The sequence below is a fragment of the Takifugu rubripes genome, chromosome 3 (genome assembly GCF_901000725.2).
Source record: "Takifugu rubripes chromosome 3, fTakRub1.2, whole genome shotgun sequence".
Classification (NCBI taxonomy): Eukaryota; Metazoa; Chordata; class Actinopteri; order Tetraodontiformes; family Tetraodontidae; genus Takifugu; species Takifugu rubripes.
The window spans coordinates 12,673,064-12,697,356 of record NC_042287.1 but is presented as its reverse complement, the minus strand read 5'-3'; the positions used below and the strand labels follow the sequence as shown (position 1 = coordinate 12,697,356).

General features: G+C 44.6%; 6 protein-coding genes across 13 annotated transcripts; 1 reads left to right on the top strand and 5 right to left on the bottom strand.

Moving 5' to 3' along the window:
* Positions 1-186: 186 nt before the first annotated feature.
* Positions 187-4,480, bottom strand: LOC101067448 (14-3-3 protein beta/alpha-1). Of its 2 annotated transcripts, none has more exons than XM_011602530.2 (6): positions 4,326-4,480; positions 2,901-3,202; positions 2,672-2,795; positions 2,364-2,527; positions 2,157-2,252; positions 187-2,076 (listed from the first exon to the last, which is right to left on the bottom strand). In XM_011602530.2, the coding sequence occupies exons 2-6, from the start codon at positions 3,192-3,194 to the stop codon at positions 2,020-2,022; spliced, it is 735 nt and encodes a 244-aa protein (XP_011600832.1). In that variant the 5' UTR covers positions 3,195-3,202; positions 4,326-4,480; the 3' UTR covers positions 187-2,019. The 2 variants fall into 2 exon arrangements, with proteins under 2 accessions (XP_011600832.1, XP_003963397.1); XM_003963348.3 differs by having other exon boundaries at positions 4,350-4,466.
* Positions 4,481-5,720: 1,240 nt separating this feature from the next.
* On the top strand, positions 5,721-8,230 carry ognb (osteoglycin, paralog b). 2 transcript variants are annotated; one of them, XM_003963383.3, is made up of 7 exons: positions 5,721-5,877; positions 6,189-6,327; positions 6,421-6,493; positions 6,736-6,900; positions 6,979-7,181; positions 7,290-7,382; positions 7,467-8,230. In XM_003963383.3, exons 2-7 carry the CDS (start codon positions 6,238-6,240, stop codon positions 7,635-7,637), a joined length of 795 nt encoding a protein of 264 aa, XP_003963432.3. In that variant the 5' UTR covers positions 5,721-5,877; positions 6,189-6,237; the 3' UTR covers positions 7,638-8,230. The 2 variants fall into 2 exon arrangements, with proteins under 2 accessions (XP_003963432.3, XP_029690059.1); XM_029834199.1 differs by having other exon boundaries at positions 5,743-5,976.
* uqcc5 (ubiquinol-cytochrome c reductase complex assembly factor 5) lies at positions 7,898-8,892 on the bottom strand. Its single transcript, XM_011602529.2, has 2 exons — positions 8,595-8,892; positions 7,898-8,230 (listed from the first exon to the last, which is right to left on the bottom strand). The coding sequence occupies exons 1-2, from the start codon at positions 8,746-8,748 to the stop codon at positions 8,139-8,141; spliced, it is 246 nt and encodes an 81-aa protein (XP_011600831.1). The 5' UTR covers positions 8,749-8,892; the 3' UTR covers positions 7,898-8,138.
* Positions 8,893-9,750: 858 nt separating this feature from the next.
* kctd6b (potassium channel tetramerization domain containing 6b) lies at positions 9,751-12,281 on the bottom strand. Of its 4 annotated transcripts, XM_029834189.1 has the most exons (4): positions 12,130-12,281; positions 11,266-11,375; positions 10,415-11,112; positions 9,751-10,364 (listed from the first exon to the last, which is right to left on the bottom strand). In XM_029834189.1, the coding sequence occupies exons 2-3, from the start codon at positions 11,290-11,292 to the stop codon at positions 10,426-10,428; spliced, it is 714 nt and encodes a 237-aa protein (XP_029690049.1). In that variant the 5' UTR covers positions 11,293-11,375; positions 12,130-12,281; the 3' UTR covers positions 9,751-10,364; positions 10,415-10,425. The 4 variants fall into 4 exon arrangements, with proteins under 4 accessions (XP_029690049.1, XP_003963396.1, XP_011600830.1 ...); XM_003963347.3 differs by having other exon boundaries at positions 9,751-11,112; positions 12,130-12,280; XM_011602528.2 differs by having other exon boundaries at positions 9,751-11,112; positions 12,078-12,263.
* A 47-nt stretch (positions 12,282-12,328) lies between these two features.
* abhd6b (abhydrolase domain containing 6, acylglycerol lipase b) lies at positions 12,329-15,827 on the bottom strand. The gene is made up of 8 exons (XM_003963382.3): positions 15,508-15,827; positions 14,887-15,043; positions 14,646-14,759; positions 14,430-14,562; positions 13,127-13,284; positions 12,970-13,024; positions 12,786-12,886; positions 12,329-12,679 (listed from the first exon to the last, which is right to left on the bottom strand). The coding sequence occupies exons 1-8, from the start codon at positions 15,630-15,632 to the stop codon at positions 12,500-12,502; spliced, it is 1,023 nt and encodes a 340-aa protein (XP_003963431.1). The 5' UTR covers positions 15,633-15,827; the 3' UTR covers positions 12,329-12,499.
* Positions 15,828-17,223: 1,396 nt separating this feature from the next.
* On the bottom strand, positions 17,224-24,242 carry slmapb (sarcolemma associated protein b). 3 transcript variants are annotated; one of them, XM_011602525.2, is made up of 11 exons: positions 24,111-24,242; positions 22,773-22,865; positions 22,476-22,535; positions 20,665-20,793; positions 20,389-20,463; positions 20,009-20,311; positions 19,669-19,939; positions 19,405-19,576; positions 18,949-19,083; positions 18,500-18,587; positions 17,224-18,139 (listed from the first exon to the last, which is right to left on the bottom strand). In XM_011602525.2, exons 3-10 carry the CDS (start codon positions 22,525-22,527, stop codon positions 18,504-18,506), a joined length of 1,221 nt encoding a protein of 406 aa, XP_011600827.2. In that variant the 5' UTR covers positions 22,528-22,535; positions 22,773-22,865; positions 24,111-24,242; the 3' UTR covers positions 17,224-18,139; positions 18,500-18,503. The 3 variants fall into 3 exon arrangements, with proteins under 3 accessions (XP_011600827.2, XP_003963430.2, XP_011600828.2); XM_003963381.3 differs by lacking the exon at positions 24,111-24,242 and adding an exon at positions 23,843-23,964; XM_011602526.2 differs by lacking the exons at positions 18,500-18,587; positions 24,111-24,242 and adding an exon at positions 23,843-23,964.
* Between the last annotated feature and the right edge of the window lie 51 nt (positions 24,243-24,293).

Below are 24,293 nucleotides of genomic sequence, written 5' to 3'. Positions count from 1 at the left end.
TCGAAAAGTAGTTCTGGAAGAAACGGTTTCTGCATAAAGTCCGCTGCTCGATCAGGGGTTTATTTTCCACGATTAAACCGCCAATTTAATAAATACTAAATTAATTAGTGATGGTGCGAGCAGTACTTTATATTTGATCCCTATAAACAAAGAAAAGAGGGGGGTAAAAAAGACATAATTTGCCTGTTATCTTAAACGAAACTTTATTTCACTGAATGGTCTTTGACACTTTTCCTATTTCTTACATGTAGAGTGAAACTAGAATGGTTTTAAGATACATAAACACAAAGCTAGAATTACACCAACCATTGTTTTATCGCCGTTTTTCGTCATTGCTTTTCAGAGCTATTCTAAATTTTCACAACCACGTGTGTGCACTGGGTAATAGACTGTTACAGAAGCAAATTTTAGCCATAAGACTTGTCAGTAAAAACAAAGCAAGATACCTGATATACAGACAGGCTTCGTTCCACATTCACTAACTGCATTTTCATCAAGCATAATAATAAACTGACATGTTTTTTTTTTTTTTTTGTTCTTTTCTTTTTTCTCAAACAGAAGATTTCAATTGGTCGGAGCGTTTGTCAGGAACAGACTGTCAGCTAGAATATGGAACGGTGTTTTCAACTACGATACGTGGAATGTCGTGGTGAGAAATGGTATTGTGACACTGAGCCTCTTTCCAGAACCGATGGGTCAGGATTACGCTTGTCCAAACTTCAAAACGCCTGATTTTTTATTCTTTTTTTTTTTGGTTTTCTGTTTTGTTTTTTTTATTGTTTTTTTTGAGTTGGTTTTGTTTTCAGGCGATGGTTCCAAACCAGCCGTCTTAAACAGCAAACACACCTGGTTAAAAAGCAACTTTAGCATTAAAATTGACGTTTCTAAAAAAACAAAAAAAGAAAGAAAGAAAGAAAGAAACGGGGCGGGCGCCGCCACTTTGATGACAAGAGGCTGTAAAAGAAAGCCAGGCACAGATTTTTTTGTCTTTTTTTTCGGGGGGGGGGGGTGGCTGAGGGAATGGAAAACCGTTTGGGAAATATTCTGCAAGCAGGAATGATACAGTGTGGTAAGACTCGTTTTTTTTTTCAATTAACATCAATAAAAGGTTAGTTTAACATACAGATGATAGTCAATCTTGCAAAATACATGGAACCACATTTACGCACAAACAATTTCCAAAGTACTGAGATCAAGCAGCACCTGAACAGTGAATAAAACTACAATGACAATCCATACTTAGTTAAAAATAATAATTAAAAAAAAAATAAAGGAACATCGCCTTTCTAGGAGTCTAATGTGGAATGTCTGAACAGATCTATAATGACAATTTTAGAGGTCCCTTAAAAATTTGCAAAGTGGTGAGTTTGTGAACATGATCGAGGAGCGTCACACCAAGATGTCAGTGTCACAATACAGCCCGCCTCCTTTCTGTATGACCCCCAGGAGAATTGCAGCTAGGTGAGCACGGGGTTGGAGCGTGTCTGCCAGGATCGGAACGCGAGGACCGCCCGGGACCATCACAGTGTTTGGTGGAAATCTACTGCCAGGTTAAATACCGTACGACACAGCCAGGAAGTGGGGGCGACCACGAGGGGAGAGACCCTAACTCAAGAGCGGAGGGTTGGGGAGCGGAAAAATGCACCACAAACTAGCTAGGACAAAGGGATTTGGAAGGACCATCACGATTCACGACAACCAGCCCCTTCCCCCCCACCGGACCACGCCAGCAACCTTTCACGCCGTCTCATTCGCTACTCACGGACATCCACAGAAAGCTGACAAAAACAACAGCGACATGGACTCACTAATCAATACCACATGTTTCAACAAAATGACGGAATCTGCTAATTACCCTGTCACCTCACAGTCGACTGAGAGGGGCAAACTAGTCGGTCGGGGGCAATTCAGGCTGCTTGTCATACAGAAGTGGGAGGAGCTGATGGAGTGGAGGGGGGGGTGTATATAAGCTGTCTGTGTTTAAGATAAGAGTGTGGGTGGATTAACAGTGCAATTCCATTAGTTTTCCCCGTCTCCGGTCTCCCCCTCATCTGCCTGGTTTTCTGATGTCCACAGCTGGAAATAAACACAAAAACGTCAATTATTGGTGATTGGTGTGAAACGGCCATCACAAGGAGCCGCAGCGCCACACTTACAGTCAGGTTGTCCCTTAGTAGTTGCATGATCAGGGTGCTGTCTTTGTAGGAATCCTCGTTCAAGGTGTCAAGTTCAGCGATGGCCTCATCAAATGCCTGAAACACACAGACTTTAACCACTTAAAAACACCGAAACCCGATCAGGCTCGATTGTTTCCCCTCAAAACACGCGCAAGCTACACTTGACTATTATTTCATAGGCCGTACCGTCTTAGCCAGGCTGCAGGCCTTGTCCGGATTGTTGAGGATTTCATAGTAGAAGACCGAGAAGTTGAGGGCCAGACCAAGACGGATGGGGTGCGTCGGCTGCATATCCCCTTTGCTGATGTCGAAAGCTTGTTGGTACGCCTGCTGGGAGTTGTCCGTTGTCTCTGTAGACAGAAATCAAAGCCAAAAAGGCGCCGTTATTTACAGTGTACTGGCATTTACTGTTTATTTGCATGGTTTTTTTTATACCCATATTGTATTGCTGCAGTGCACAAAGACACACAATACACTGATGATACGCTACTTACCCTTCTTGGCATCCCCGGATGCAACCTCAGACAGGTATCTGAAATAATCGCCTTTCATTTTCAGGTAGAACACCTTGCTCTCAGGAGCGGTGGCGTTGGTGATGAGATAGCTGTCCAGTAGCGCCTGAAAGCAGACACAGAGCCTCGGGTGATCTCTCAGATACACACACATCTGCAATTACAGCTCCAAGAGCTGCCAACGAAAGGGAAAGCAGAAAGGGGGGCTCACCAGCACATCGTGGCAGATCTCCTGCAGCTCAGATTCGATCTTCTCCCGGTATTCGCGGGCCATTTGCTGCTTTTTGTCGTTGCCGTCGGTCTTCTGCTCGATGCTGGAGATGACGCGCCAGGATGAGCGGCGCGCACCGACCACATTCTTGTAGGCAACGGACAGAAGGTTGCGCTCCTCGTTTGACAGCTCCCCACCTTGCTCCGTCACCGACTTCATGGCCGCGGCCATGTCGTCGTAGCGCTCAGCCTGCTCGGCGAGCTTAGCCTTCTGTACCAGGTCGCTCTTATCCATTTTTCACACTGGGGGACACAAGATACACGGACATGAGCGGCTACGTCTCAAAATGGAGTGCCGCTGTCGCGCTGGGTATCGCGTGTGTGCTGATCTCCAAAGCAAACCCGGTCTAATTTGCTTAGACACACGATGGGCCGAAGGAAAAACCGTTAGATTCGACGGGAAATCGGCACTGCGAACTGGGCCTCTTAGCAACTGGGTCAGCCAGTTAGCTAGCCCAGTTTAGCGGCTAACGTTAGCCACTTTCATTCTCCATCGCGTTGCTCGTATAGCTCGTCATTTCTGACGGATTTAAAGGGCTGAATTTACAGTTGCAATGCCAATGAACCATTATGACGGCGTTATAGATGAAAGATTATGAGGAATTTGCTGACTCGATTGACGCTCCGCCCGACACCTGCTAAACCAGTCGTACCCTTCCCGGGGCAGGTATTAATGTCCTCCCTTGATATAGGAGCAACGCTAGCGCGATTATGCGTTGCGCTAGCCGATACAAGCGAACCATTTTTCGCGTTTGTTTCACATAATTACGATGAAAACCCACGTCAGATGCCGAAATACACACTCCAGCGCAACATTAATGGCGGAATGCGCGGGGATGTTCACGTTTTTTTCTGGCTACCGTCGTCTAATGTATAGGTGCCGCTATCTAACGGGAAGGCTGGTTAGCTAGGCCAGCGAAAGCAAAGCCCGGATTTGGTTGAGGGTTTTTTTTGGGGTTTTTTTTTTTTTTTAATGTCGAGCTATAGGTGCTCGTGATATACGTCTGCAGGATTTATTAAGAATCAGTGTCAGATGCTGCCCCGCGGAGTATTTTTTTTAAGCGTTTAATTTATTTTCGCCAGCCGTACCACGGCCCGCCCAGAATGACGAGCCTGTCAGAACAAAGTGTCATGAAATCCGTCCGTCGGTTAGCCCCGCGTAGCATTAGCTGTACCGTTATCTAGCATTAGCTTCTCGTCGAACTAAACGCCTATAGCCCTTCACAAATCCAGCTAGTCAGTTCCGTTAGCCCGATGGCTTTCAAGACGAGATTCGGCCCAACCCGATCAAACAGGCGACAGAAACCGAGCGCTACGGGTGCTAAAGCATTAGTACCGCCTTGTGAATTGCGAGGATTGCACTTACAATATTGGCGACTTTTAATCTTGCCTTTTTTCTCTCTGGACGATTCAGCCTCCGTCCTCCGTCTCGCTGAGCGCTCAGGGCAGTACCACTTCCGTCACATTGGCACTTGTAGTTCCTCCTTTTTTTTCCCCCTCCACATCTGCCTTACATAATGTACCCAGCGCTGATATTACTAATCGAAATCTATTTCCGTAACACTAAAAATATATATACATTTACCACAAAGACCGTACGCGAGCGATTAAATCGTATTTCAGCGAGCCAACGTTTCGTAAAGGACGATACCATTTTTCATTTTTCCCCAGCTGTACAGCGTTTCACCCCAGTCGTTATTATTATTATTATTATACTCGTTATTATTTGCAACCATACATTTGTCGCAAGCATTAATGCACAGTAACGCAAATATACGGTGCATTCTTGACAGCTGGCCCCTTACAAGATCGTCCCACGCTCTATTATTTATAATCTGTAAAGAGGACACTTAGGGCAATTCATGGTGGCCTAAACGTAAATATTTGCGGTGTGCAGGGTTAACCTTGCATAAATATGCTGATATCTGGTCACACACGAATGCAACTGTGGCACTTGCATTGATAGAGAATGAAGATAGAGGCAGGAAATAGGGATATAGTTTATTGAAAAGGCCTGAACAGGTGAAAACCTCATTCACCACTTCACAACAAACACGAGTTGAGTTAAACCACAGAACACAATTGGGAACTTGGCTACCTTGACCGAAGATCTCCTAGAAGAAAAGAAATGCCCCATTTAAAATGAGAATCATGGCCAAAACATTGGCTAACTGCTTGAATACTAATGCACTTGTTTTTATAATTCCCTCCCCTAACAGATGCAGGCAAACTATAAAACTAAAAACTGCAGTAATGAGCTTTACAGACTTAAATGGTTTTAAAAGCCCTATATTATTTACTTATGTTAAATCTCATCCAATACAACCAAAAACTCCAGAGGAAGTACAATATTTGTAGAACTTCACTATGTTTCTCTATAGTTAAAATGAAACCACAATTCAAGCCTCTTTAGTTTAAGAAAACTCACCAAACAAAATGTCAGCCTGGCTCCTCTCTCAGGTGTGTGTGGTGCAGTAGGAAAGGCCCTGATGTGCTGCCCAACCCCTTTTATAGACTCTGCTTCTGGGTCCTAGTGCTGCTGCCAGCCATAAAATTGGCACTCCTGTGGGTTTACTGCAAGGTCAAAGGTAAAGGTCAACCGCCGCGTTTTGCCCCTGAGGCCCATGTGGTTTGTTTGGGGACACTGTAGCTGTTCGCGTTGATCTGGGTGCCTGACATGAAGATCAGAGATTTCTGGTTTTTGCTGAGGTACCTTTGTACGGGGCTGAGGAAGGTCCTGAGTCCTGTGTTCTCTCTGTGCCAGTCTGGGATTCCTCCCACAGTCCAGAAACATGAAGGTCAGGTGGAAGTGTGTGTCCCGTGGTGGACTGGTGACCTGTCTAGGGGGTGTTCCTGGCTCTCCCCTGTTACTGCTGGGACAAGTTCCAGCACCTGGGATGGACTAGTTTGTATTTCAGGTAACAAAGCTAAACCTTTTCCTTAGAAACAGGCACCATCAGTGCTTCAGGAAATGACCTCAGAAAGACTTAAAGACAAAGAATGGACATTGATTGGAGGTACTGACTGGATCAGTGTAAACATTTTCTTCTCTTTCTCTGATCCTAACACTTGAATTGGCAAATACTATCAATATGATCATTAAATTATAAGGTCTGAGGAACAATCTTGACCACATAAACACAGCATATATGGAGTTAATATTTGATTCTTACTCTGAGCTGCTAAAAAACTGGATGGAAAATTTTTTTCCTGCCCACATTTACCTCAGAATCCAGTGTGGAAGGCGGTGGCTGTTTCACCAGCGAGAAAAAAAAAAGATGCAAAGCGGGACTTTATTTTTCACATCTATTTTGCTCCCATGGATACTGTCTGCAGCCGCACAACCCAAACCAGCGAGGAGGCCGGAGGTAAAATGACATGTTGTAGTTTAGCAGGTGAAGGAGATGCAAAACAAGGCCGAGAGTTGAGGAGTCAAGTAAAAACATGTATTTTTTTTACAGCAACCTGTTGTAAACTCTCCAGGTGATGCGATCCTTCGCGACGCAGACGCTACAATAGCTCCAAAAGCCATCGGTAAGCACTGTTTTAGCCCATGAATAGTTGTTGTTTTTTTTCCAACAAGTGTTTCAAAGCTGATTATGCAACGCTTGCTGAGGCATTCTTCCACATTTTTTTTGAATGTTACTAAAGGCCAGATTATGTAATCTACCAGGGACACTCAAGTGTCCTCATCTAATCTGTCTGCAGAGCACATCCAGCCCAATTAGTGCACTTTTAATTTTAACATCAGGGTGGTGGGATTCTGTGTGTTTCAGAGCTGCCAACATGTCTGCTGTGTGTCTGCCTCAGTGGTTCTGTTTATTGCGAGGAGGTGTCCCCCGAGATGTCAGCCGTTCCAGTACTTCCAAAGGAAACTGGCTATCTGTACGCACGCTTCAATAAAATCAGAAAAATACGGAACAAAGACTTTGGAGACATGGGTAGAGATGTGATATCAGTTGTGAAGTATTCCTGAAGTGTGCTGGACGCCTCCTGACGTCTCTCTCTTTAACACCCAGTCACATTGAGAAGAATCGACCTGGCTGGGAATCTCATTGCCGAGATAGACGTCGGCGCTTTTGCGAGTCTCCACAATCTTGAGGAGTTGATCCTTGCAGAAAACAGACTGACTAAACTGCCCATGCTGCCTGCCAAGCTAGTCTTGTTCAACGCAAATTTCAACAAACTTAAAAGCAGTGGCGTAAAGGCCACTGCTTTTAAAGTAAGTCTGTGGAGAAATCCTTTTATGTTGGAAGGTTTCTGACAATTTTCATATCTTTATAGCTTTGCTTCCTCAAGCAGCTGATTAGTTGGCTGTTTCCCCCTCCAGAAACTCACAAAACTGGCGTATCTTTACCTCGGGGACAATGAACTGACATCAGTGCCGCACCTCCCAGAGTCTCTTCATGTCGTGCACCTACAGGTAAGCTTGATCGTAAATCGCAGGTGTTAAAGTTCTGCAGCAGCTAACTGCTGGATGCATGATTTCACATCCTACTTTCTGCAGAACAACAAGATAGAAGCAATAACGGATGAGACATTCTGCAAGGGGAACACCAGCTACTACGTGAGGACCAAAATGGAAGAGGTGAGGCTTGACGGGAATCCCGTCGTGCTGGCAAACTACCCGTACAGCTTCATCTGTCTGCAGTCTCTCCCTGTGGGCTGGTACAACTGAAAATGATCAAAGCAAGATTATAATGTGAGGGGTTTTCTATGCAAACTGGAATAAAATATATAATTCACATAATTACCTTTTGAGCGTCTTTAAAATGTGTATTTTAAGATAGGATAAATCTTATCTTTAAAAAAAAAAGTTTTGTCTGTATTGAATGTATGTGTCAAATAATCAAAGATACTTAATAATACAAAAAATAATGTAGTCTTTATTCTTAGTCTGGCTTTGTCTTTACGTGTGCTGTTTTTTTTAAAAAAAACAACAACATAACAGACTAATCAAACTGTTCTTGACATTATTTCATTTGAATTAACACCAATATAGTGACTGCTAATGTTCTTTAAACTGAGGACCATTTTAACAATAAAGGATGCATGTTGGAAATCATCAGCTGTTCACTCATGCGTCTTCCATTGCAGATATTTACAACAGTTAAACCATTATAATAGCGACTCCACCCCGGGCTGATGGGTAATGTAGTCCGTCAGCAGGCAGCAGCCTTCACTTGGATGCAGGTTCGGTGACAGTTATTGAACCGGCTGAAATCTTCTGCTCGTACTCTCGTTCTGACCTTTTTCTTCTGTAGACATCATCTGGGAGGACAAAATAATGAGAAATTATGAGAATAATAATGAGAATTTGGATATGATGTCATGATGTGAGCACACACTGAAACAAAGAGGCTTTTATTGTTTTTTTCAACTTTAGATTAAGAAGTACTACTTTAAATTTTAAAATATATATATACACAGGTCGGTGTAGTTTAAAGTTGCAGTGAAAAACGTTAAAGTTCCGGAGAGTGTACCGGTACTTGTGAGACAGGAAGGACTCAAATGTGACACTCAATCTTCATTTCCGGAGTGCAAATTACACAAACTACAGCCTAGCGTGTTAGCTGTTCGCAACATTATAGGAACCAGTCAAACGATCAGATGCCACTTTTAAACCAGAACTCACAAAAAGTCTCTTTTCCTATCCTCACGTTGATCATAATCCACTCCATGACTCCCCCGATGCAAAAGAAGATGGGGAGAAACCTATAAACCCCCAAACGACGTTTACCGGGGACGAGGCTCATTAAATAGCCAATGTTCTTGTTTTTGAAAAACATCACAGCTGCTACGCAAAATTGGTCTCTCGTCAGGAAATGGTCAGCATTCTCGAGTGGAAAATCCTCACAGATTCAGGTGAATCAATGATAACATGGAGGAGTTTCTGTCCTTGCTGTCAACGGAGGGTGCGCTCGTTTTGCTATATCGCCGTAAGAAAAAGAGCGTACCCTCATCTGGAAAATGACTCAGGGAAACTCCGTACTAGAAATCGAGCATCCCCAAGACATGTCGTCACATCCGGCTGTATGCCGTTTATGTATGTTATGTATAAGCCTGTTTTTGAATATGTATGATGTAAAATTTCTAGAAATATTGGCATTTATAAAACTAAACCTTTAAAGAATTCTAAAACAATAAATGTATTTTCTCTTGCAATGGCATTTTTGGTGCATATAAATATTAGTGTTAATGTTCAGTGTGAAGGCCGGTGAAAACCCAGTCAGTAGGGTTCTTTGTTTTTCCTGAAGTCCCCAAAATAAGTCCTTAAAATATCAGTTTTATTTTAGTAAAAATATATATTTCCCTTTCTTTCCAATCCATTTCCATTATGAAATAGGCTTCTTTTGTATATCATATATCAACGGATGGCGGTGAGTACCTGGTTGTTTATATTTATGTAGTTTAGGCTTAATGATTGTATGGGATTAGACTGGATGAAACCCTTCAGTCTAGCCTAATCTGATTCATTTACAGTGCTTTTATCTTACACACCCTTCACACTGTAGCTGCATATAAAAATGGGTCACTTGGCGTAAATGAAGTGATTCCACAGAGACCTGTTGACACAAAAATCCAAATAAAACTAAGCTTGTGGCAAAATAGTTCAACATGAACAATATCAGGCCAAAATCTTAAGCCAAATCCATTTTGGGGGGGAAAAATATAACATTTTGCCATCATGTTTAAGCTCAATGAGAACGTAAATACTTCTTGCGTGTTGGCTATTTAAGGGAGCTTTAGCCTAAAATATGAAGGTGCAAAGATCCACAACAGTGCACAAATCAATGAGCAATAAATACACAATCAATTTATTTTGTCTGGAATGACCCAAAGCACCATTGTCTTGAGTTCTGGGATGTAACACTTTAACATAATTGTACAAAGGCACACAACAAATACATACACGAGACAGTTGGACATATGCAACAATGACATGGGGGTTAAGAACTAGTACCACACAAGATAAAACACAGCTAAAACTAATCTAAGGAAAAAACTGGGCTACACTACTTTTTGAGCTGTTGTCCAAGTTCCTCATCGCAGTCTTTATAACACAAAAACTCAATGGGTATGGAATATAATCTAAAATTGACATTTTTCCATAGTCCTGGTCAGTTGTTCCCATTTTTCCTGGCTTACAAATAAAAAGATGCAGATTTGAATCACAATACTATAAAGCACACCATATTTTAAGCATCATCTGTGGATAATAGAATAACACTTGTAAATAAAATTGACATTTAATGTTTGCATTTCTGGGGAATTTTGTAAAAATCTAAATAGGTTGTGGCACAGATACAAAAGTGTTAAACCAGTCTATAGGTATTCCTTGGTTTGGAGTTTCACACTGTGCCAGCTAAAAACATTATTTGTGATACAATTCTAACACAGAGAACTAGTTTTTATCATTTTAAATAATATTAAGAGAGATCAGGCAGCCTCGGCCTCGTTAAAACTCAATCCTCCACTTTGTGAGCTGGTCTGCAGAGAGTCCAGTGATGCTCCACCGTGTTCTCGTTCGCACGTTCGCTCATGTGATGCACGCGAGTGTTACGGATGGTGAAACCTTGTTTCATGATATATTCCAGAAGGTGGACCCGCAGAGACACCTCCTGATGGTAGTCGCACGGTCCGAAGGTGAACGACACCTGGCAGTCTCTGGTGTCCATCATGTGTTTGTTCCACTTTGTGAAGTTGTTAGAAATGCCCTCCAAAAGCCCGTGAACCTTTGTGGTGATTGTTAACTGCGTGATGATGACGGCCACGGGGTTGGAATATTTGGACAATTTACGGGTGCTGGAGACCTCCACGACCTGCTCAAAGATGTCAGGTGGGTACAGCGGCTTGGGGTCATTAAGGCACTGGATCAGGGGTTCGATCTGGTAGAAGTCTGCCTCTTTCCTCAAGAGGTCCGTCTCCGTGAAGTCCACGGGCAGGGTGAGCTCGGAAGTCCGCAAGAAGTTGAGGATGTAGCGGAAAAGGGTTCCGTCTCGATCGATGAAATAATTCCCCTGGGAATCACGGGTGGTTGGGAAATCTCCCCGGAACATGGCACCAAGCATGGAGTCTGGGTAACGCTGCAGGGTGGATAAGCTCGTGGTGTACAGATGGCCTCCCACGTTCAAGGTGACAGGGGTAGTCATCTAACACCGCAGGGCAGAAAGACATCAAGAGCCAAAGCCTCATTAGAAATGAACCACTTTCATCCCAGAGAAGGTGATAACGCAGCTGCTTTATAATCACGCAGCCACAGTAAGGATACATTTAAGACATGAAGGATTTTTGGGACCTCTTACCCTATGTCCCCAGTCTCCATTATCCATTTGTAGAGCAGGTCCCTCCTTTCCAGAAGCAAATATAAGGGAAAGAGTTGTGGGCTTGTCTGGTTTGTTGTTTTACAGATGATCTGCAACAGCCATAAAGATTATGATGAGTACCGATACATTCGTCATGACATCTTTGTGTGCAAGCCTGTTGGATCACATGTGGATTAAATGAAGGTGCTGTTATTTTCAATAAAGCACCAGTCCTTGTTAGCAGAGCACAATTCTGACTAGATAATCCCAGATCAATGTCTCTTTGGTGGGTTTGTAAATCAGGTCGGGTTAGTGTTTCACAGAAAAGGGAACTAAATCCGAGTATTTGTCCGATGAATCTGCTGATGCAGCCGAATTATTTGGGCAAAGTTCCACAATGTCTGGTTTTCAATTCTTTCAGGTCAGCAGTAAACTTTTCTTCCTGATTGTATACAACGTTACATTAGGATGGGATTCGTGAACAACAGGTGAAACTTGGTGGTTATAAACTGCATCGCTGCAGATGAAGAGGGATGAATCTAACGTTAATGAAGTGGAGAATGGAGGCTAAGGGAATGAGACGTTTACGGTCCAGCTTGTAAATTCCCCTCAGTTATAGCTACCGACATAATAATAGCATCAGTTTCAAACTCAACAACGTTCTTAATTATTCAGTACAGTAAGGTATGCATTGTTAAAACAAAGCCAGTACCAACCTAGAAACGTAGCCTGAAGGCTAATTGTTAGCTAGCAAGCTACCATATGCTAAGGTAGCTAACGTTATGCGAAGCGAGCAGCCACTGACTGGGTACCTCTCGGGTTGAAACAGGCGTTTTAAGGCTCCCCGTTCGAGGAAATTCTTACCAACTGCCTCTCGTTTAAGTCCAGGGACACCGGCACGGGTTTGTGCATAAAAGCTCGGCCGGATAGCCAGTGATGTTTACTGCTGTTCGCAGCGGACAGCTGTGCCTTAGCTGCAGCAAAAATGCGCACACACGGAGGGAGGAGGAGGTCCTGCAGCACCCACAGTCACCTCTGCAATGAATCCACTCACACGCTCATTCAGATGAATGCATGGAGTCTTATTTTATTATTATTGCCACCACATGATGCCCATAAAGCGGTATCCCATAATATACTTCATTACTGAATGCGCCTGTGCATCTGTACATAAGTGCATGTTGAGCAGCAGAACTATGTGGAGCAATGCAGTGAAGTGAAATTATTTATAGTCCTAGCAGGACTTCTTGGTGCCACCCCTGGCGTCTTGCTGCAAGATGATGAACTCCAGGATGAGTTTGGCTGTCCGGCGAGGCCTCTCCATCACCACAGAGTGTCCGCAGTTTTCCAGAATGTCCACTCGGCATTTGGGCAACACCTCTTTAATGACCATGGCTCCGGAGACATCGACCACCTGGACAGACACCAAAGAAAGTCACACTCCAGCCAGCGGGGGAAATCCAAATAATGGCGCCTTTCATGTAACTCAGCAACATTTATGAGTGGAACAGTGGAATTACCTGGTCTTGTTTGCCCCATATCACGTGTAAAGGGGCAGTAATCAGATGTAAGTGCTCCTGTAAGGCATATCTTGATTTCTCTTCAACAATTTCCATAAAAACTGTTACAAGAAAGACAGAAGTAGGATTACGTGGAATGGAAAATACTGCAAATGGAACTTATTTCCCACCAAACCGGACTGACCTTCATGGTAAAATGTGTTGTGAGGCTGGCGGACATCAACCAGTCCTTGAAGAATCTAATCAGAACAAATTCAGACAGAAACTTCAGCTCATTTGAAAAAGAATGATTACGCAACTATTCTTGCCACGTCATCCAGGATCACTCCAGCCTTCCTTACTTGCTGAGGAATTTTAAAGCGAACGTGAGAACAAAGTCTGAACATGTCCTCCATCTCCTCAACCGTTGTCGGGATGAGTGGGATGTTTAATGTGTAATCGCTGTGCTTCAAGTCCTGGAGATGATTGTCAAACTTGGTCTCATGCGGGTGTCTTATACCTGTGGGACAAAGGAGCAAACTGTGATCACAGAGGGAGGTGTTTTTCCACACACACTCGCTGCGGATCAACAAGTCCAAAAGCTGAACTGCGGGTGCTCATTTAAAAAAATGCAGCACAGACTTGCATAAGACTCTTCCTTGGTGGGGTGTGTTGAGCATATGGGAGAAGTGGGTCATATTCTGGGTAGTGGGGTATGGGTCCTGAAATATGCTGCAGAACATGTCAGACAGCCCTGGGGGCCTCCTCCATGAGAGGTTTGGGGGCCAGCTGGCACACTTCGCGTCCAGGGTCCCCGAGTCTGTAAGAGCGTCCTCACACTTCCATCACTGCCTGTTTATCAGCTTGAAAATGAATATTCTAGTATCATTTAATTCCATAAACCAGAACCAGGAGAAAGGAACAAGCTGTGTTTGACCACTGTGGTCGGCACGTTCTTGGATGGCACCACAGGATTGGTTATTTATTCATGTCTTTTGCACCGTTCATGAATTGGGGAAGGAGGCCAACGTCGAACATCCCAGAACTGCGTAACAGCTGGAATTCAACATGTGTGTGTGTCACACACCTGGCCTGTGGCCCACATGTGGCCCTTCATTTATTTACGTTTTATCGTCACGCTCATCATCTTTATAAATTAAACGATGCAGGAAATGAATGTGCCACGATTCATTGCCAATTTTTCCCTCCTGCAGCATTTTTAAATGTGTAAAAAGAAGATAAACGTTTGGCCATTTTCCTTCCCGATTCATGTTTCACTTTTCCTCCATTTTTAAAAGAGAAAAAGACAATAAACAATATCACATTTTGTGTAAAATATTTGACATTTTCGTAAAAGATGCCCTCTTCAGACGAGTAACTTAATTGTGAGTGATAATTGTTCAAGCGGTTCTAATAGTTTGTTTCAGTTCATGTGTTGCCATAGCAACACGTCTTAGGATAATGTGGCTCACAGAGAATTGATATTTTGGGTGAATTATCCCTTTGGGAGTGTTTCATTTAGCTCCACCTTCCAAATGATGTACTTCCTACTGTGCCCCTTACCTGCGACTGGACCTTGACCTCCTTTGTCAGGGCCTGTCTACCCCTATAGTCATTCACACACACACACACACACACACACACACACACACACACACCACTGACCATCTGGGCAGATCAGCGTCATGCTACAGATGTCGTCGGGGTAACAAGCAGCATAGACTCCAGCCACGTTCCCGCCCATGGAGGTTCCGACCAGGTGAAAAGGTTTCCTGTTCAGATGAACATTTTCCACAAACTCCAGAGAAGGAAAAAGTTTTTAGGGGAACAAACCAACCCCGACGGAGGCCTCTGCACATTAGTGATCATATATCGGAGTACCTGGTGAATCCTTCTAACCTGCCCCTCGATGGAATAGTCGTCGGCGTTGGTGCGCGTCGTCCCTTCATGACCGGGCATGTCCACGCACACAATGTGCAGATGCTTTGGGAGGTACTGGGACAAATAATGGAAAGAAAAGAAGTCAAGATATTTACACAAGAAATCCCATTTTAAGGGGAAGATTTCGAGCCCACAACCAGACAGGTCAGGTTCCTTCAGGTGACCCAGCAGGGAACCTGACCTTGACCACAGTAAGCCACGTGTCTTTGTGAGCAGAGAAGCCGTGGAGCATCAAAATGGACGGCCTGGTCCCCGTCTTTCCCCTGGAGGCGTAACAGAAGCGATAGCCCCCACAGTCTGCGAAGCGCACCTGCAGGCCCAGAGTCCTCCTCCAGTACCTGAGGGAGCCATGAAGATGTCATTATACATGTCGTTACCCCTCTGCTCCCAGCACAGCCACCATGTTCTGGATAAGCATGTTCACTCTGAGAAGACACAAATCCTGGCTGAGGTCCGCTTAGACATTCCTTGTTATTTTTTCTTTACCTACCCCACCTGATCTCTAAAATGAGTCCAAAGTCCTGCTGGCAGACTCCATGTCTGCCTGTTCTCAACGTACGTTTACAGCGTTTTACCCAGAGTGCATTGCTTTGTGCTGGGATTGCTTCTGCTTCTGAAGCCACAGAACCTTATCTATCCCCTCTCTTCCTCCATCTTCAGTCGTTGGTTTCTTGCCATTTTTTTTAATTATATTTAATATTTCGTCTATTCAAAGGAACGTCGTAGCAATAGAAGAAACACATCAATCTCAATTTAATTTAAAATGGGCTGCAGAAGTCTGCTGTGCATTTTGGGATCTTACCAGTAGTAAACCTTAACAAGTGCAGACGGCCAGAGCAGCACAGATGCAACAAAGGCTAAGATGGGGACCGCCAGCGTTGCCCCGGCGATGACGAACAAGTTCAGGACATCCAGATCAGCTGCCATATCTCTCCCCTGGACAACACACCCAGTACTGCACCAGTAACCACTCCACCAGGTTCCAGTGTGTATTTTTAAGCGCTCCACACTTCCTTTCCTTGTATTTCCCCTCTCTTGTCCTTTCTTTGCCAGCTCTCCTGTTGAAGGCTCAATAGGAAACAATCCACGTCTCTCTCTGACAGTTAAAATTCAAAAACATGAGAGTGCAGGCTGTGTTGGTCATTGATTATTACCCCCCCCCCCCCCGGGGGGGGGGACTGGGACGCAAGCGTTCGGTCTATCTGTTAAAGTGACCGCTGAGGTCAGCGTATCACATCGGTCATAACTTTATGTGTAAACGTCGTGATTTCACCTTTTGTTTCTACCTGTCCTTCCTCCTTCTCCTCCTCCTCCTCCTCCTCCTCTGCCCATCAGCAGGAGGGTCCCCTCACATGAGCCTGGTCCTGCTCAAGGTTTCTCCCTGTTAAAGGGTTTTTTCTTGCCACTGTTGCTTGTTGGGGATCAGATGATTATAAGAGATACTATATAAATAAAGATGAAGATGACTTGAATGAAATGCTTTAGTTCAGTCATAACTGCACCACCAAGAGCCCCCCCCCCCCCCCCCGAGAACATTAAATTGTGCAGGCTCCTGCACATACAGGATTTCCTGTCGCAGGACCATGCGCAGTTCTGATGGAATTGGGTTTTAATGGCGATCATCTCTCTATAGATGGACCAGCAACATCATCCAGGGCCACGTGAAGCCAGAGATTATATCATCGAAAGCAGCTGCCGCTCTGCTGCGTCTCTGGTCCACTACATGACCTACATGCAAAGTAGAGCAGAACAAATGGTCACGGCATCTCTGCAGAGAGGCTCGCCCTGCGTGGGAATGATTGTCTCACTGGAGCTCACAGAGGAGAAGGTGGAGGCACAGCTTTGCGTCGCATTAGGCTCGTCACCATCACAACCGCGGCCTGCACGACGAAGCAACGGTGCTGATGTCGCCCCAGAAGAATGAGGAGGAGACCGTCCCCGCAGCTGGGACCTGATAATTGGCGAAGTCCCGTAGAGTCAGAGAGTATCTATGGCGACGGGCCTTCCACGAGTGTGCTCACAGGGCGTGACTGCACCCAGGGCTTAACCCTGTAATCTTCCAGCAGATGTGAAGGCCACTGCAGTCAGAATTCACGTTACCTCACAATCTGATCAAAGATTTATGAGCAGGGCTGATCTTTACAGCAGCGCTGCATTAGGAGAGGGCAGGAGACCACGTGGATGCACCAGGAAGTGCTCCAGAGATGATGCAGCATGTGTTTGGAGAGGACTTTTAGCTTCAGTTAGCATTTCTTTAGATTCTGCTGAGCCGCGGAACTCGCAGCAACGGCTTCACCTGTCACCGAGCCTCAGGTGTATTTTTAGATCCTTTAACATCCTGCACGTTGCCCTCCGTCCCGGGGGCACCCCGCCCTCACCGCTAAACTCTGCTCACAGCCGTCCGCATTCATCAGCATCTTGGGAAGGAGATTTCAGGACACAGCGTTTGTATTAAACAGGTAAAATAAAAAATGACTTTAAATTTCTCGCTTCAGTGGAATGAACATGAGTTGCATTGTTGAGTTTGAGATATTTAATTAGTCACGTTTACATCACAGAGCAGTTATTCGGTTCACTTTAAACCCATGGAACTATACAAATTCCCATTTTTGTTTCACAAAATACAGATGATGTGCTTCACTAAACCAAAAATCTGTTGTACAGACCACAGAAATAACACAAAGCATGCATGTGAGAGACGTTCTAATAAATTAAACTCATCTGTAATGTAATCATACGCTAGGTTCCAAAAGAGTGCAGATTATTTAGGAGTCTAACGTCATTCATTCACACCGACTCTGCTCTGATCCATACCTAACTTATCATTTAAGGATGAGTTTCACTGCCAGTTAAGTTTCAGTGCAGCAGCTTTCTAAAAAAATAAACCAAACGTGGCTGGAAAGCAAAGGGACACACTGGATTAAGGTGCTCACAACCATCAGGACAATTCTGTCGAACTAAAACCCTCTTTGCAAACACTTCATAACCTCCAACAACTTAGCAAAGCCCTCAACAACATCTACTGACGTATTCCTACACGTCTGAGGCTTGTGTCCTCATTACTGAGAATATTTACTGTATGTAAATGATTACATTCATTAATTGATAACCCCTAAATCATTACAATATAAATAAAAACACAGTATGCTTAAGTCTCCTTCAAATAACAGACATACGAACTGGTTACACAGAACTGACATTCTTTATTAACCTCTCAGTCATCTAAAATAGAGCATCTTATTAGACAGTGTTAAGTAGGAGCCCTGCTAATCAATAGTACAGATATGATAAGGGGCCAAGTGCACAGACATCTCATGAGAAATATAAATTTGTGTGTGTGTGTGTGTGTGTTGCCCTCAGGTCCTGAAGAGTGCAGCAGCAGTCACAGCTGTTAAAGCCACAGCAACAACTGGCCCCCAGAACATCCATGGCTTCTGGGGAAAGAAAAAAAAGAGTGGTGATACAAAGATGAATCATCATCACATGATCACACTCAGACTGACGGAGGGAGAACGCAGTGCGGCGCACAGAGGAGGCCGCTTGGCCCTTAAGGAACACAGATAAGCTCAACGTGAGCTAACTGAAAAATGCAGCTGTTAGCGTTAGCCATCCAGACACGACAAACAGATGTCAGATGTTGGAGCCGCATGATTAGAGAGGTTAAAGGAAAGGTTTTTGGGGTTTCCCCATAAGGAAGGCATTCTGGGGAGTAAAACCTGTTTAACTCATGCAATGAGCTGAAAAGACTGATGAGAATGAGAGATGTGGGCTGACTCGACAGGAGTAATGTGTACCTTACTACCACAATGCGCCGAAGCACCAATACAGCAAAGCCAGGATAAGGCCGATGACTATGGCTTGAACAGGCAGCAATAGGGACGTCTACAGAAGGGAAGGGATATTATAGTAATCAACTGCAATGGGACATACTTTAATCGGGTGTTGCTTTATTAATAAACCCCTCAGTTCATCATCTCTGCCTGTAATTGGCATCTACACAAATCCCCACTCACGGGCGGCTGTCGGACACGGAGCAGGTGGGCCCAGATTATCTGTTACTGTCAATCCAAGTCAAGATTCACTTTTAATGCCGGAGTCAATTCACGCCTTTACAACATTCCCAGAACCAAAGCAGCCAGCTCGGAACACGAGCGGCACGTCTCTTAATTTAGTCATCGCCGTGATTAGTGTAGAACAGGACTAAAGAACACTCTTTAATGTTGACCCTGTGACCAGCGCTCACCTTTGTCCCCTTCTCTTCATATTCCTTCATGTTGGCTTTGCAGTCATCCAGTTCTTCTGTGAGCGACCGTTTTTCCTGCTCGGCCTGCTCGTATTTCTCCTTCAGGTCTGACAGCTCTGTTTTCGTTTCCTCGTACTGTGGAGAGCACAAACTGTTTTAAATATACTGCTGCACCTAAGGCTGATCCCAGGATGAGTACATTTGGCTGAGCGGAGAGGAAGCTGCAGCTAAACAGTGCTCAAATTCCAACAGTTGGATTTCACAAAACACTTCCTGAAACAATACTTAAGATAGAAAACAGTTCCTTCCTTACACTCATGACACATTTTGAACTCAAATCTGGCTTCGGACTTCTTCACAGTCACTCTTGGACCCACAGATCTCACATCCATAAACTACACTGCTGTGCCTAAATACGGACACTGGCTATACTGGGACAGCGTCTGCTGGTCGAACCTCTCTCTGCAGAATCTTGCTGCGGCTGTCAGCATCCTCCAGTTGTGCTTGCATGTTTGTGCTGTCCCGCTGGTGCTGAAGCTGCAGGGCCTCCAGCCTCTTCTCCAGCTCCTGCTGGGACATCTCCAGGGCTTTGACATTTCCACTCAACTCTGAGTTCTGGGAATGCAAACTACCGGAGACAAAATAACAGAAGTCAGGAGGCGAGGGCTCAGACGGAGAGGTGCGTGGTGACAGCAGAGGCAAATGAGGCAGTGCTCTGACCTGCTGAGGTCCTTCTCCAGCTGCTTCTGTTTCTGCAGCAATGCCTCGTTCTCAGAGCGCAGTGCTGCGCACTCGCTTTGGAGGTTAGCCTTCTCTTTCTGCTGTGTTTTCAGGAGGTCCTCCTTCTCCGCCCGGAGGGAGGCACACTCGCTTTGCAGACTGCTCCTTTCCTTCTGATGTTTACCGACTGCGTCTTGTTTTTCAGACCGCAGCACAGCGCACTCCTTCTGAAGGTCGTTACACTCCACTTGCATGGACTGCAGCTCGCTGGCTGTGAAAGCAGACAAACTGCAGTATCTGCTCTGGCTTTATTTTTGGGTACACTCTCACTGGGGATTACCTTGGATTTCTGCAGTTTTCTGCCACTGCTTGCTCTGTTGTTGAAGGTCACGCTGCAGGTTGTCGATCTCACGTTCGTACTTGCCGGCCATCTCGCGCCATTTGTCTGCGTCTTTCAGCGCCGTGGACAGCTTGGCCTGGACGGCCGCCACGTCGTGGTCGCGCTCAGAAGCTGCTGACTCCAGGGCGCGTTTCAGCGCCTTCGTCTCATCACGTGCACCCTGCAGCTCCTTCTGTGAACTGGAGACAACACCTGCTTGCTCTCTGAGAACACCCATCTCGTCTTGGAGGTGCTGCAGCTGGCCTGTTCCGAACAGAGCCGGCCTTTAGATAATTATCAGCTCCTAATGACAGAAGGTCAACGCAAGCACACAACTCTACCTTGGAGATTTTTGATCTGCTTGGCAGCTTCATCAGCTTGTTGTTTCTTCTCTTTCCTCTCTTCCTCCAGAATACCTATGAATGAATTTGCTTGGATTTCAACATTTGCTTTTGTCTTTGTATCACCATATTAAATCCAAATACTTTATATGTTAAATCCAAAAATACGCTCAGAATGAACCAGAACTGCATAATTATTATTTCTTGGTTAAAAACCAAATCAAATTCGGGTACAGAATATTGATCAGGTAGATGTTTGGGTGCTTTTTCTTTTACCTTGCAGCTCCCTGCATTTGTGCTTCTCAATTTTAGCTAACTCCTGGGCCTCTTGAAGTTCATCATTCAAGCGCTGGATCACTTTTTCAGAGTCACTGGAGGACCCTGTGTTTGACTTGGTCAGGTCATCTGACCACAAAAACAGGACAAAAAATAGAAATAGTTGGTGATATTAAAAAGAAAATAAATGACCATGTTCAAAAAACTCATCAGACTGCAGGAGAGAGAGAGCGAGAGACTAGAGCACACAGTAAAAAAGGAAGGTTGGTGAATCAGTAACACAAAAATAGAAGGTTCAGGAAGTTGCGCTGTTAATTCAGCTTCAGTCCCAAAAACTTAACCAGGGCTGACATACTCGATGATTTCCCAAGATATCAAAATGGGACCATTACATAAATTAATTGCTAACCCAGAAATAGACACAGCTGCATTATCGCCATCTGTATCAAAGCTTTCACTTTAAATTCTTCCTTAATGCAGCAGCATGTCCGTGTTATCTGTTAACAGTGTCACTGTACACAAAACACAAAGAAAACAGAGCCGCCGAGGTTGTCAAGGCTCTGTTGTGTTTCCTAGAGGTGGAAACAAACCCCACAAATACTTGGCATGTGAGATCTGTGGTGATTGTCCTGATCCCCTAATCTACCATGGTTAGGAAAAAAAGATGACCTCATCCCAGCCCAAGCATTTGGCACAGGGAAAAACGAGGACAGGTCAAGCATGTGAAGCCATAAATGGGCAGATCGGAGTGCTGGAGCAGCTGGGAAATGCTGCGTTTGTTGCCGAAGCTGTGATTTGGCTGTATGTGGTAGGCGTACACAGACGGCATTTAAAAATAAACCCAAACTCCGAAGCCTAGGAAGAGGCTGGTGGCGCCCTCTGACTGGTGCACGTGACCATCCTGCCAGACAATGGGTGGCTGGTTCAGACTCTGTCCTGTACAGGCCTACGAGGCAAATGCATATGTATGAGAGTGGGAGCCCTGTACAGTCGCCCGAGTGTTTGCACCACGGGACGATAAAAAGGAATCTATCAAAGTGCCATCTTTACACGGGCATTACATGCTACATAGCAATAAAATGTATAGCAATAAAATGTAATTAAGCATGTATCGAAGTGATAAAAATACCTCTCTGACTGAGAATAGTGGGAAATATGCAGCCTCTAGTGATGCTAGAGCAAAAAAATGTAGGAGAAAGTCTTTTTATAGCTCAAGAGCTGGGGGCTAGAGCCAGCGTGCTCCCTTTCCCCTCTGTCAGTTTCTTCCCTGATGGAAGTGACAGAGTTCTTTAACACAATCCGGCGGTCGGCGCAGCCTGCACGGAATGCTCGTAGTGTGCAGTCGATACGGGGAGCCAGAACAGTTTAAGACCATGAAATGTAAATGGTGGGACTGAAATGACTGGAAGCCGTTGTCGGGGGGGATACTGCCCGCATTGTGCTGCCTGTATGTTACGCAGTTCAGCGTTGCGAATTTGCTCATCTTGCAAAATGGATTCGCGTTCACATGTGAGAACGCACTTAAAAAACAGTGCAATAACAAGAGAATGTCGCCAAAAGATCAGCTGACGCGAGCTCTATGTAGAGTCGCCTAATGAGACATTATATAGAAATCAGGTTTTATTCTAAGCCATCTACATCACCCTCTGGAGCCACCCAGCTGTCCTTTTAATAGCTATGGATGCTCTTAAGAGTGACTCATGATTTTTCCCTCTGCCTGTCAGCTGGTAAATGTGCCGTGTCAGGTGGGACGCCGCTACAGTCCAGCATGTCTATATATTCACAATGATAAACTCAGATCTCTGGGTTACCTTTAATCAGCGGCACATTGTTCAGAGGATCGTTGAGCTCCTTCTCGTCCATTTGTTGATCTGTTGGGAAGCACAACTATGTTTATATGTCATAAACACAGCGCATCAGAGTTAAGTGTTTATCATTTAGAGTTAATGTCAGAAATAAGACTGCGGCAATCTTATTTTACTAAAGGTAAACATGAAAACATGCTCATCTACAGCATGTTCAGGTAACTGAGGAGGCTCAATCTAAAGAGACACATGTAATTTCCATCTGAGGTTGAGATCAGAGAAGAAAAACAGGACGATTTTTACCTGATGTGATCCAGGAGCTGCTCAGTGTGTGGAGGCTACAGCAGTCCCTGACATGAAGAACTCTTCCTCAACTATCTGATTTTTTTTTTCAGACTGAGATGGAACAGTCCAAGCAGTGGTGGGTGGGGGGGGACATGGGGGGGAGAACAAGAGACTCAGTACAGGACCGTGCTGCTTCTCATCCACGGCAGCCACTGATGACAAGTGTCATGACTGACTACATTTACAGTCAACCTTAATTTCTATTCAGACTTTACATTAGAGATGAGCCATTTGTGCCTGCGCAAAAACACCCCCCAGCATCTCCACACTGTGGCTGTGGTCCACAGACACCCCCCCCCCTTTCCCCTTTAAGCAGGGCAACTGGGAAGCTGCAGCTGCATACTGACACAGAGGGGTTTTGTTCACTGGTCAGTTGGTACTGATGGAAAAGCTGGGAAGGCTGGGAAGGCGAGGACCAACGGAGCTGCAGCTTCTGCACCTTTAACTGTCCTTGAAGACAGTTCAGAGACATTAAATAATTTAATAGCGCTGGGAGAGCAATGGTATAGCAGGCTTTAAGGTTGATTTAGGTCATTCATACATACAAACTTTCAAGACAATTGTAAGGATATCAGTCTACGTGAAATAATTTTTTCCAAATACATAGTTCAGTATTTGTTTAAATATCTTACTCCTAAGTGGGAAAAGTTATATTAGTAAGCTTTTGCCTAGTTTGCGCTAATAAAAGCCCGCATACGTTTAATGACAGTTACGTTACGACAAATACGTAACGTTACGTCAAAAAGATATTAGCTTCCAAAAGCTGTGATTTATTGAATGAATAGCGTCTACAATCGTGAAATTATTCAAATGTATAGGGTATAAGTTCTTTTTCAATTTCAAGTTCAATTTTTATTTTGTTGTAAATAAATCCAACTAGCTAGCCAGTTTTGTTTCTACAGCCATCGACGGATGCTGCAAGTAAACAAAACTTATTTTTGTATAAGCTGCGTCTTTTTCTTATTATTAAATTCGGATTGAATCCAGTTGATCTTTATGAGACAAATCCATCTTATATCGCGACTTACCGTCAAAAACAGATCAAAAACCCAGCTTTTAGCTACAGCAACTAACTTAGCCGCAGCTAATCAAGCGAGGGCGAGCGCTAATTGCAGCCAGTGGGCGTGGCCACCGGCGCTGTCAGCTAAAGTTAGCCAGCCTCGGCTAAACCAGCCAAACACCCCATCCAACATGCGCACCGTAGGGTTGGAGGTAGTTCCAAAGTTCTCCACTGAGGATCATTCAAAGAAACCAAAGAGAGAGAACCACTGTCACTGTGGTTGTGGTGGGTGTTACCTTTCAGCCGATCCCAAGCGGTCCATTTTTGTAGTTTGCTCACGGGGTGATCAGGATTCAGACCGATGCTGGACGGGAGGAGGGAACATCTGTGCTAAAAGTGTGACTTTCAACGGCATAACCTTAGTTTATTTCAGCCGCCAGATGTCGGCCAAGTGATTCGTAGCCAGCGTCACATTGTTT